The 12,316-nt window shown below is 53.9% G+C and overlaps 1 protein-coding gene across 1 annotated transcript; it reads right to left on the bottom strand.

Annotated features, from left to right (window-relative positions):
• Positions 1-3,366: 3,366 nt before the first annotated feature.
• LOC123020203 (H-2 class II histocompatibility antigen, E-S beta chain-like) lies at positions 3,367-11,862 on the bottom strand. The gene is made up of 5 exons (XM_044423635.1): positions 11,842-11,862; positions 9,968-10,085; positions 6,734-7,003; positions 5,483-5,764; positions 3,367-3,527 (listed from the first exon to the last, which is right to left on the bottom strand). The coding sequence occupies exons 1-5, from the start codon at positions 11,860-11,862 to the stop codon at positions 3,367-3,369; spliced, it is 852 nt and encodes a 283-aa protein (XP_044279570.1).
• Positions 11,863-12,316: the final 454 nt, after the last annotated feature.

Raw genomic sequence — 12,316 nt, 5'->3', positions numbered from 1 at the left:
GAGAGCCAATGTGCTGTTGCGGCTGAGAGGGCAGGATGGAGATCCGGGGTCAAGGACCCCCGCTCAGCCATGGAACCAGCTGCCTGACTTTGGGCCAGTCGCAGACTCTCAGCCCAGCCTACCTCGCAGGGTTGTTTCTGTAAAACGAGTGGAGGCGAACTATTGAAACTGCCTTGAGTTTCTGGGAAGGAAAAGAGGCAGGGGTATACACAAGTAATGGGAGTGGGCAGGAGACAACAGGATGGCGTTCAATGTGGATAAGTGCAAGGTCTTGCACTTGGGGCATAGGAATAGGTGTCATAAGTCCAGGTTAGGGGACAAGAGTCTGGAGAGCAGTACTTGTGAAAGGGATCTTGGGATGCTAGTCGATGGCAGACTAAACATTTATTTATTTATTTATTTATTAAAACATTTTTATGCCGCCCCATTCGCCGAAGCCTCGGGGCGGCTTACAACGCTAAGTTAAAAAATAATTATAACATTAAATTAAAAATACAAACATTAAGTTAAAATGCAAAAATACCAATAAAAAATAAGCCGCCCTGGCCAGATAAAATCCAATAATATTAACAATTAAAATGCCGCTTAAATAAAAAGGTCTTCGCCTGGCGCCGAAAAAACAGTAACGACGGTGCCAGGCGGACCTCTCTGGGGAGCACATTCCATAGATTGGGCGCCACCGCAGAGAAAGCCCTCCTCCGAGTACCTACCCTCCTAATTTCTTTCACAGAGGGTTCCCGGAGAAGGGCCTCTCCCGCAGATCTCAAGGGGCGGGCGGGCATATATGGATGTAAGCGCTCCTTCAGGTAACCAGGACCCAAGCCGTTTATTTATTTATTTACTTTTATTTTTTATTTTTGGATTTATATCCTGCCTTTTTCCTACAAAGGGGTCAAGGCAGCTTACATCATTCTCCTCCTCCATTTTATCCCCACAACAACAACCCTGTGAGGTAGGTTGGGCTGAGAGTCTGTGACTGGCCCAAAGTCACCCAGTTGGCTCCGTGCCTGAGCGGGGACTAGAACCCGGATCCTCTGAGTCCCAGTCCCATGCTCTTAACCACTACACCACACTGACTCGCCTTTATAGGTCATCACCAACACCTTGAATTGGGCCTGGACTTCAATGGGAAGCCAGTGAAGCTGATGGAGAACTGGAGTCATGTGAACATGAGTCAGCCGTGTGATGCGGTGGTCAAGAGGGTGAACGGCACCCAAGGGTCCTGCCCTGCCCTCCCCACTGCCACCATTCGGATGGCTTTGCAAGGGTTCTGGACTAGTTCCTGGAGCAGCAGCCTGCCAGTGCTGCTAGTCCTCATAGTTCTAGGCTGCCTCTGGTTTTAGAGGCGGAATCCCTGGGTGGTTCCATTGTGCTGCTGTGTTTGGTCACTGTGTGGACAGGATGCTGGGCTAGATAACCTGATCCGGCACAGCTATTCTTGGATTGCGTGATTCATCAATGCCCCGTTTGCCTGGTTCAGACAGGGCCTCTGGTGGGATTGTGGGGACTAGGAGAGAGAATTTGTATCTCTGCACTGAAACTCTCCTCCTTTCTTGGCACCGATGTTTGTCTCACTTCTTTAGATTCCCCTCCTGAGTTCGTCATTGCAGGTCCATTGTGTGTATCAGCCTTCCCCAGCCATGGGCCTTCCAGTCACGTTTGGACTGCAACACCCAGAATGCCCAGTCAATGGCCCTGCTGGCTGGGAATTCTTGGAGTTGTGGTCCTAATGCCTCTTAAAGCCACTAGGTTGGGGAAGGCTGGCCTGCCTCTTTTGCAGTGAAGGCAGATGCAAAGCATCAGTTTAGGTTTTTTGCAGGCCTTCCTATGTCTGGTGCTTGTTGTTGTTGTGATTAATTCTCTGCCTGCATGTTAATTTCTTTGGCTAAAAAGGGGATTGTGTATCTCATCTTTTCTTTCTGGGCCTTGAAGGAATGTTACTAGAGTCAGAGGATAGCCAAGATTCGTGGTGTCCCTTGAAATATCCGCCACACACACATTTTCATTCTGCCCCACGGCACTTCCCTGTTCTTTACAGAGAAAGGCAAGCGTGCACATGTCCTAGATGAGCTCCACCTTCCCAGAGCAATCTACCTGAAGCAGTCGCACTTACTAGAGGAGTGAGGCAGACATCCAACTAGGCTGGATAGCCAGGCCTTTCAGGACTATGAAGAGGTCTATGCTCGCTGGAACTCGCGCTGGAAGTGTTGTTGTCTCAGCAACAGGCAGAGGCCTCCGGAGATTTTACTGGCAAATCTGGACCGAGAGTTACTCTCTAAAGAGCTTTCTATTTCTTAAAGAGCCATTGCCCAATTTTGCAGCCAGTCATGTGTGCAAATCGCCGAAGCTCTCTGGGTGGCTTTCAACAGTTTAAAATACGCAGTGTGCAAAAATTCCTCACACATTGGCTAAGGAATGCTGAGATTTTAGGATTTAGACGGACGTGCATAAAATCACATGTTTAAGCTACATCATCGTCGTTGTTGTTGTTAGTTGTGAAGTCTTGTCCGACCCATCGCGACCCCATGGACAACACTCCTCCAGGCCTTCCTGTCCTCCACCATCCCCCAGAGTCCACCCAAGCTCATGCCTACTGCTTCACTGACTCCAGCCAGCCACCCCATCCTCTGCCGTCCCTTTCTTCTTTTGCCATCTATTGTTCCCAGCATTAGGCTCTTCTCCAGGGAGTCCTTCCTTCTCATTAGATGGCCAAAGAATTTGAGTTTCATCTTCAGGATCTGGCCTTCTAAAGAGCAGTCAGAGTTGATCTCCTCTAGGACTGACCGGTTTGATCTAAGATTGACTAGCTTGATCTCCATTGAGCTCCATCTTCAGGATCTGTCCTTCTAGAGAGCAGGCAGGGTTGATCTCTAGAAGGCCAGATAGATACCGAGCTACATTACGAAGCTACATTACGCACCCACAAATTTAATGGGGACTCCACTAAAGCTTCACCATTTAGAGTATGGCAATACCTCTTCTTCTGGAAGAGTCCTCCAAAAGGGAAAGCACGCACCTTCTGATAGTTCTACAGCTCCCTCATGCCCGTCAACCTGATGGTTCTTGCTGGCGGACACCTAGCCCAGAGCTATAGCAGGTGAAGGTGAACCTTCAGATTATGTCCCAAACCATGAAGTCCTTCACAGCCCAAAGCCCATGCCTGGACTTGGCTCAGAAACAAACAGTCATCTAGTAGAGATGAGACAGAAGAGGAAGACGATGGTCCCAACTCGTTGCCCAACAAGTACTTCCAGTGCATTATCCTGTGCCAGCCACAGCTCCCAAATTCTCTTCAAGGACAGCCCATCATGGCCCTCATGGTGGTCTCTAATCTGGAAGGTCCAGAGCTGCTGTCTGAAGAGGGGGCTACAGTTCCCTTGAGCCCCTGCAGAAGGAAGAACCTTTTCCGTCACCGTTCTTGCTTTTCAGATAGTGGTAGAGTCCCAGCACCCCAAAGAGGAGGCCCAATAGAGCCACTGTGACCCCTGTCCATATTTTACGCCGGGCAGATGCTGACGTCCAAGGTTCTGTGGAAACAGAAGTAGCCCCATGTGAGGACACAGGTCCATCAGCCTCGAGCCATTGCTCTTTAAGGTGATGCTTATGGTGATACCCATAAAGCCCTAAACAGCTTGGGTCCGGGATACCTGAAGGAGCGCCTTCTTCCCCATGTGCCCTCCCACCTCTTGAGATCTGAGGCAGAGGCCCCCCTCTGGGAGCCCTCCTTGAAGGAGATCAGGAGGGAGAGTACCCAGAGAAGGGCCTTCTCTGCAGTGGCACCCCTACTCTGGAATACGCTCCCCAGAGAGGTTTGCCTGGCACCGATGTTATATTCTTTTTGGCATCAGGCAAAAACCTCTTTATTTTCCCATTATTTTAAAGTTTAATTGATTTTAGTTGAGACTTTAGAATATTAATGATCGGATGCTGTGGGGCTGGTCTATTCTATTTATTTATTGTAAGCCATCCCTAGACGTTCTGTAGGGTATGGGATGGAAAAGCTTTTAATTAATTAATTAATTAATTAATTAGAAACATAGAAACCGAGCAAGTCAGAAGGGGTCTCCCAGGCCATCTAGTCTGACCCCCCCAGCTCCACCCATAACATGCCCACCATGTGCATTTCTAGCCTATCCTTGAACTCCCTCACAGATGGGGCCTCATTAATTGATTAATTAATCAACCAATTAACCTTTGGGCCTTCAGCCCAAACCAGGGATGACTTCTGCATCCTCTCATGAAGTTGCCCCAGCAGAAAAGGGAGACATAACCAGGACTCTCCCTGAACCTGACTGCAAACTCCAAGCATCAGAGAAGGGGTTGCAGCCCGGATATTTTGGCTGGGCAAAATACTTGGGCACGATGCTGGCCAGGGCTTTAGGCCAGTGATGGCAAACCTTGGAGAGACCCAGTGCCCAAACTGCAGCCCAAAACCCATTTATTTGTCTCAAAGTGCCAACACTGCAATAAAACCTGAATATTGAGGTTTTAGTTTAGAAAAAGCGACTCACAGCCAATACAAGCAAATATCCATCCATCCATCCATCCATCCTTGGCTGCACGCTGACCGGCCATGCAGAAGCTCGGACGAGTCGCGGCTAACGAGTCGCAGCTCATGATGACTTCGCCTGGCACCGCTACTCCTTTCCGAGCCTGCGCATGGCCCATATGGGCACTGTTATCCGATGCTCGGCTGCTGGGGCGATGCTGGGGCGACTTGGCTCACATGCTGGCGGAGAGGGCTCTGCATGCCCCCTGTGGCACACAAGCCATAGGTTGGCCGCTTCTGCTTGGTGCCATTGTGCCCTGCCCCACTGCACGGTGATCTCCAGGCTGGCGTGGTCCATCTGGCAGGACTGACGCGGGCCCATCCCATGCGCGACACATGGGGAGAGGGACCCCACAGCTGATCTCTCGGGCCCCGGCCCGGTCTGAGAGGCCCGCATGACTGGGGTCGTGTTTCCGTCCCTCCCGGGCAGGGCAGTTCCAGCCTGGAATACCCTGAGGAGGCAAGCGGGGTGCTGGACGCAGCTCCAGACTGAACAAAAAGGGGGGGATGTGGGACTGCTGGCATCTCTGTCCAGAGGGAGACCTTCAGCTTACCCATGGTGGGCATGTCATGAGTGGAGCCACCTGGAGCCGGGGATCAGACTAGATGGTCCAGGTGGCCCCTTCTGCCTCGCTCTGTTTCTTTGTTTCTATGAGCAGAGCTGGCTGGAGCCGGGGTCAGACTAGATGGCCCGGGAGACCCCTTCTGACTCTCTCTGTTCCTCTGTTTCTATGAGCAGAGCCGGCTGGAGCCGGGGTCAGACTAGATGGCCCGGGAGACCCCTTCTGCCGCGCTCTGTTTCTATGTTTCAATATTGCCCATGGCTTCCTCCAAAGATGCCACCTTCCCCTTGCCCACCGTAGGCCCCTCCTTTCCTTCCCCCAATCCACCCACAGTTCCCCCCACAGAGGGAAAGGGGGAGGAGGGCCGTACCCCACTGCACGGCGATGGGCGTCTCCAGGCTGGCGTGCTCCACCTGGCAGGCGTAGACGTCTCCGCGCTGGGGGGTGTCCTCCAGCATCATCTGCGTCTGGTACGTCCAGTCCCCGTTCTGGAGGACCTCTCCATAGAAGACCCCCTCCGTCGCCCGTCGCCCGTTCTTCAGCCAGCGGACCTCGATCTCCGGGGGATAAAATCCTGCTGCGGTGCAGAGCAGCAGGGTGCGGGGGGAGAGGGGGTCGTTCCTGCTGGGGGAGATGGTGACTGTGGGCTGGACTGGGGGGAGAAAACAGGACCTGCCTTAGGTAGATGTCATAACAGGACCACAGAGTCAGAGCTGATGTGGCTTGCTAGTTCCCAGTTCCTCATTTCTGCAAAATTTCCAAGGAGTTCTCCGTAAAAGAGAGAAATACTTAGTTTCATGACATCAGCAGATCTGTAGGGGCTTGTGCACCTCTCTCCCCTTCTAGCAGCCCTGCTCATGAGTTCTGCAGTCACACAGGAGCATAAGGATGTGACAAATCCAGAAAGCAGCCAGCGTGGCCTAGTGGTTAGAGCATTGGGTGACCTGGGTTCGAATCTGCAGTTGGCCGTGAAGTTCTCTGGGGTGACGTTGGGCCAATCGCTCGTGCTCAGCCTACCTCACAGGGTTGATGTGAGAATAAAATAGAGAGGAGGAGGAAGAGGAGGGTTATATCAGCCCCTTAGGTCCCTTACATGCGTAAAAAAGGACAGATTATCAGTACAATTAATAAAGGAATAATTAAACAAATTAGGGGCCAAATGACCTCCCCATTGGGATTTTATAGCACAAAGGCATGTAAAAGCAGCCCCTTTCTGCCAGGATCCATCTGAATTTTCCCAACAATATGTATGTTAGTAGTAAGTATTTCACTTACAGGGAAATCCTCCTGCCCACCTGGGAGTGTGGAGGGGACCCTCAGCTTTTGGAGTCTGAGTTGTGAAGTTGTGATACCTGTGTGTGTCTCCCCAAGTGTGTGTTTCCAGTACACACGCACACCTGCTTTGGTTGCTTCTCCGTGGCGCCGGATCATGGCTCAGATCTGGAACAGCTGCGCCCTGACAAATGAGTTGCTCGAAGTGCAGCAGGGGCTGCCGACCAGCCCGACCCACCCTGCCCTGGCTGAGGATGATGGGGCTTGCACTCCAGCATGTTCAGTTGACGCCCATAGGGGGAGGCATGGAGAAAGCCCCCCCCCCCCCCCCCCCGCGACACTCACTCACCCTGCCTGACAATGGCTCTCACCGCCTCGTGGTTCTTCCGGCAGAAGAGGTCCACCTCTGCCTGGTACATCTCCAGGAGGTCTTTCCGGCTGTTCCAGCTCCGGGCCTCGGGCAGGCCCAGCTCCAACACGGCCAGGAACGCCCCCAGGTCGCTGTCGAAGTGAAGGATCTCCTGCTGGTTGTAGAAGTAGTGGGCCAAGAAGCGCACCCTGCGTGGCGGGGAGCCCCTACCGAAGCGGCACTCGGCTGTGCCCTGCATCAGGAATTGGGCTGCGGGGGTGAGACGGAGCAGCGATGGGTGGAAGGCCCTCAGAGGAAGGGGCTGCCCAGTCGAGTCCGGTCATCCGAACCTCCCCCCTTGGGGGAGAGCTGCCGGCACCCACCGATGGGGGCTCACCTGGGTCCTCACTCTGGGCTGAGTGCATCCGGCCCCCGCTCAGATCCAGACACCCATGGCAGGAGCGGAGGCCCCCCAAGCCTGCCCCCTCCTCCCGACAGCCTCCTCTGCATGGGGGTTGCAGGAAGAAACATAGAAACAGAGCGAGGCAGAAGGGGTCTCCCGGGCCATCTAGTCTGACCCCTGGCTCCAGCCGGCTCCACTCATGACATGCCCTCCATGTGCATGTCCAGCCAATTCTTGAGCACCCTCACCCTGTGGCTCCCTCCAGGATCAGGCAGTGTGCCTCGCGCACCACTTGCTGGGTAACATGGGTAGGAGTGTGTCACGGCACCGGTGTCCAGCTCGTGGGTTTCCCTGGGGAGCCCCTGCCGCATGCACAGAATCCCAGATGAGATGGACCCACGCGGTCTGACCTGGCACCGGGACTCTCGGCACAGCCTCGCCTCCTGGCTTTGCTTTTGTTCTCCTTACACAATTCGGCATGCGGCTTCACACACTGTACCCCAAAACTACCTGCACACCACCGATCCACCTGAAGCCCGCAGAGCCCCGGCTGCCTGCCCTCATTGGCAATATGGGGTTACATGGACCAGGGACTGACTCAGTCTGAGGGAGGAACACAGAAGCACTGGAACAGAGCGAGGCAGAAGGGGTCTCCTGGGCCATCTAGTCTGACCCCGGCTCCAGCTGACTCCGCTTACGACAAGCCCACCATGTGCATGTCCAGCCTGTCCTTGAACACCCGCACTGATGGGGCCTCAACCACCTCCCGGGGAAGCCCATTCCACACCCTCGGGGTCCTGACTGTCAGGAAGTGCTTCCTGGCATCTAAATTGAACCTTGGCTCCCTGAGCTTGGCTCCGTTGGAGGGTGCTTGCCAGGAATCAGGTCCCACACATTGAAACAGCGAGTCAGGAGGGGTCCCCTGGGCCATCTAGTCTGACCCCGGCTCCAGCTGGCTCCGCTCATGACATGCTCACCATGTCCATGTCCAGCCTGTCCTTGGACACCCTCACCAATGGGGCCTCAACCACGGCTCTCCCCCAGTGCGGCCACCCCATCCTGCGTCTCTGGATCGGAACGTGAATGCGTCTGCCCGGCTTTTCTTGCCGGGGCTGATGGTGCTGCCACATTCTCCGCTGCTTTTGTAGTGGCAGGATAACACTGCCCCCCTTCTGCCTTCCTGCCCCTTGTGATCCAACCTGGAGGGCCTGCTCCAGGAGCCCTCCTTGGAGGAGATTACTGGGGGTGCGGAGGCTACCCAGAGAACGGTCTTCTCTGTGTTGGCACCCCAATTTTGGAATAAACTCCCCAGAGAGGTTTGCCTGGCTCCGACGCCTTATTCCTTCTTGCACCAGGTGAAAAGCTTTTTATTTCCCTATTATTTTAATGTTTAAAAGGTTTTAATGTGGATTTTATTATACTGGAAGCATCGGATGCTGTGCTGTATTTTCTTTGTGTTGCTTTGATTGTAAAACTGCCCCGAGATGCTAGTAGTCGGACGGGATATATAAGCTTTAAATAAATAAAATGCTAAATAAATAAATACTGGACTACACTGCAGGGCTGTGGTATATCCTCCCCCAGCCACCTGTGCTCCCTGGTGAAGACAGGGAAGGACTATGGTTCTGGGCCCTCCACTGTTTGGCCTGGGATGGCTGCAGCATCTTTTTCCCAGAATGCACTTGGGGATGGAGAGAGCGAAACAGAGAGAGCACAGCACTGGTTAGATTTCTGCCTGCTGCCCATCAGGAAGAAAAAGTGGAAAGGCCCTTTTGTGGTGAGGGAAGGCTGAATGGGATGCACCATTTGGGCCTGGAATAGCAGGAACCAGAGTGGTGCAGCATTGGACTGGGACTCAAGAAAGGCCGGTTTGCACATGGTATGTATGTCCTGAGTGGAGCCAGCTGGAGCCGAGGGTCAGACTAGATGACCCAGGAGACCCCTTCTGACTCACTCTGCTTCTCTGTTTCTATGATCACAAGCGGTAGTTTAGGGGCAAATTGCAAAGTGCATCACCAAAAAAGGGGGCTAAACATGCATATGGTAGGCATGTCCTGAGTGGAGCCGGCTGGAGCCGGGGTCAGACTAGATGACCCAGGAGACCCCTTCTTACTCGCTCTGCTTCTCTGTTTCTATAATCACAAGTGGTAGTTCAGGGGCAAATTGTAAAGTGCATCCCTCAAAAAGAGGGCTAGACATGCACATGGGAGGCATGTCATGAGTGGAGCCGGTTGGAGTCAGGGGTCAGACTAGATGACCCAGGAGGACCCTTCTGACTCACATTGTTTGCTAGAATCCCTTCCAGCCAAGCAACTCGTTGAGTGACTTTGAGCTGGGCATCAACTCTCAGCCTAACCCACCTCACAGGGTTGTTGTGTGGATGCAAATGGCAGGAGGAGGGCCTTGGCTTCCTTAAAGGGGAAAAGAGGTGGGCTCTTCATGTAATAAGGAAACGGGGGGCATTTTTCGAAGTAGCTTTCCCCAACCTGGTGCCTTCCCCTGGAAGTTCTAGGACTACAGTTCCCATCATTCCTTACTGCCAGCCATGCTGATAGGTCTTACGGTCCAAAACCTCCAGGGGAACAGCTGCTCTGAGGGTGCCACTGTCTAGGCTGTGATCCAGAGAAACCTCTCCATCTCCCCAGTTTGGGACTTTCTCAGGCAAGGTGCCACACTCCCCCGAGAGGTTGGGGGGCATTTGCCACCCTTCTCACCCCTCAAGAGCCTTCCAGCTTCCCCAGGAACTGAGCTCCCCCTTTCTGGACCCCCTGCCTTTGGGGAAGGCCCCCCACTGCCCCCTCCCTTCCCCAAGGGGTGCCCCAAACACTTACCCGGGGGGGTCTTTCCCTCTGCAGCGCTGCGGATCGGGGCCAGCCCCAGCAGGGCAGGCAGGAGGGCTGCCCACACCGGAGGGGGTCCCATGGCTGCCAGCCGGGGAGGGGGAGCTGGCTGGGGGGCAGAAGGGTGGTCTCAGGACCCACTGGGGCACACAACTCATGGGTACACAGTGTGTTCTGGAGGGGAGGAAGTGCCCGACAAGGAACGCCAGTGGGACTTCCCTCTGATGATGGATAACTCACGAGGCTAGAAGCATTCTGTATCCAACCCCCCCATGTCCACCCCGCCCCGACCCAACCGTGGGGCCCGGCTTTGCAAAGCTCAGAGCAGCCCTTGGCCGAGTCAGGGACACTGGGCCCCCCCGGTCTGCTATGCCCCCAAACCAGAGCCTGCAGCCACGCTCCGCCCCACACAACCCTTGTGAAAGCCAGCTGGTGCAGTGGTTAGAGCGCTGGGTCGGGGGGATGTGGCTCCGCACCCCCACTCAGGGACAGGACTTGCTGGTGGATGTCTGGCCTGCCTTGCAGGGTTGTCGTGCACACCGGGGGAGGGGGAGAGGGAGGAGAAGCACGTGAGCTGTTTTGGGTTCCTTGTAAGAGAGGAGAAAGGTGGCATTAAAAGGAGTAAGCTACAATCAAGGGAAAGGGCCTAACAGAGGAAAATACTTTCTTGATATTTATATTATATAAAAATAAATATTCCAATATAATATTTATATTGGAATATGTATATTCCAAATATATTCCTTAAAATATATTCCAAATATATTCCGAAATATATATTCCAAATATATCGTTTGAAATACGTATATTCCAAAGGTGACGAATACAGAACTGGAAATGGGTGTGAGGGATGGATGTTTGGGCTTTGGTCGAAGAGGACTGGACATCCACAGGAACTAGTCCTGTTGGCTTTTAGATGCTGTCCAGGATGGGGGCAATGTGCTTCTGGACACCAACTGCTGGGGAACATGGGTAGGAGGGTTCTGTGGTGCTCAGGGTCTGCTTGAGGGTTCCTGTGGGAAGCCAGATTTGGGGGACCCCCCCCCCCGATCCTCAGGGCTCTTCTGAGGGCCTACAGTGTGTTGGGCTGCTACAGCTCCCATCAGGGGGACTTCTGCTGGCTGGTGGTGGATGGGAATTAGAGTCCAGCCCCACCAGAGGGTGCCAGGTTGGAGGAGCGAGGCAGTCAAAGGTCCCCCCCTCCTCCTCCCCCCCATCTGCCATTTTTGCATCCTATGCAGAATTCACAAACAGATCCCCTTTTGTGCACATTGCAGTTTTAAAATGGTTTTTGAAGTTCGACTTTTACAGTTTTCTCAGTAACAGTAACATTAGTTTCTCTTCCCGTTTCCTGTTAGGCTAGTTTCCTGGTGGGCATGTCATGAGTGAAGCCAGCTGGAGCCAGGGTCAAACTAGATGACCCAGGAGACCTCTTCTGATTCACTCTGTTTCTCTGTGTTTCTATGATCACAAGCGGTAGTTTAGGGTCAAATTACAATGTGCGTCCCCCAAAAAGGGGGCTAGACATGCACATGGTGGGCATGTCCTGAGTGGAGGCAGCTGGAACCGGGGGTCAGATTAAATGACCCAGGAGGTCCCTTCTGATTCACTCTGTTTCTCTGTTTCTATGATCGCAAGTGGAAGATTAGGGGCAAATTGTAGCGTGCATTCCCCGAAAAGGTCACAAAACGCTGGCGCCTGCATCAGTCTGCAGCAGAGTCTGTCTCCACTGGGCCCGTGACTTTTGTCACGTCATTGTCCAGGACCAAGAACCAAGAGCGTAAAGAGAGAAGGGGGCAGGAGCCACTTCCCTCTGGAGCTGAGGGGGGGGGGGCACTTGGGATCACGGAAGGGCCATGCTTCACCTTCTGCAGAACGCTATCCATGTTGCGTCATTCTCCCTCCACAGGCGTGTGTGTCTGTCACTTTCTGCCACCACGGTTCCCATGCAAGCCCTTCTGCCAGGGAACCAGACCACGCAGCTGCCCTCACTTCCCCTTTGCAGCCACCCAGCGCCTGGCCTCTCCACAATCGCTCTCTCCTCCAGCCAAAGGATCTACGCCCTCCCGTCTGGCATCTGGGCACCCCTGGGGGCAGCGATGGGGCGGCCTCCGTCCCCCCAGACCTGCTCCTGCTGCTGGTGCTCTCGGTGGCGAGGCCATCTTTGGTGCGCGGAATGGAGGCAGGACGGGGCCGGGCCGGTAGGTGTTCCTGGTGGGCAGCTGGATAGGCTGGCTGATTTAGGAATAGAAGGCACTGCGTGGCAGTGTTTCCACTCCTATCTTGCCGACCAATTCCAGATGGTGGTACTGGGGGACTATGGTCTGCACCATGGAAACT

This window comes from Varanus komodoensis, unplaced genomic scaffold (assembly GCF_004798865.1).
Source record: "Varanus komodoensis strain SLA01 unplaced genomic scaffold, ASM479886v1 scaffold144, whole genome shotgun sequence".
Classification (NCBI taxonomy): Eukaryota; Metazoa; Chordata; class Lepidosauria; order Squamata; family Varanidae; genus Varanus; species Varanus komodoensis.
The sequence above is the reverse complement of the archived record's forward strand: the minus strand, read 5'-3'. Positions and strand labels throughout refer to the sequence as shown.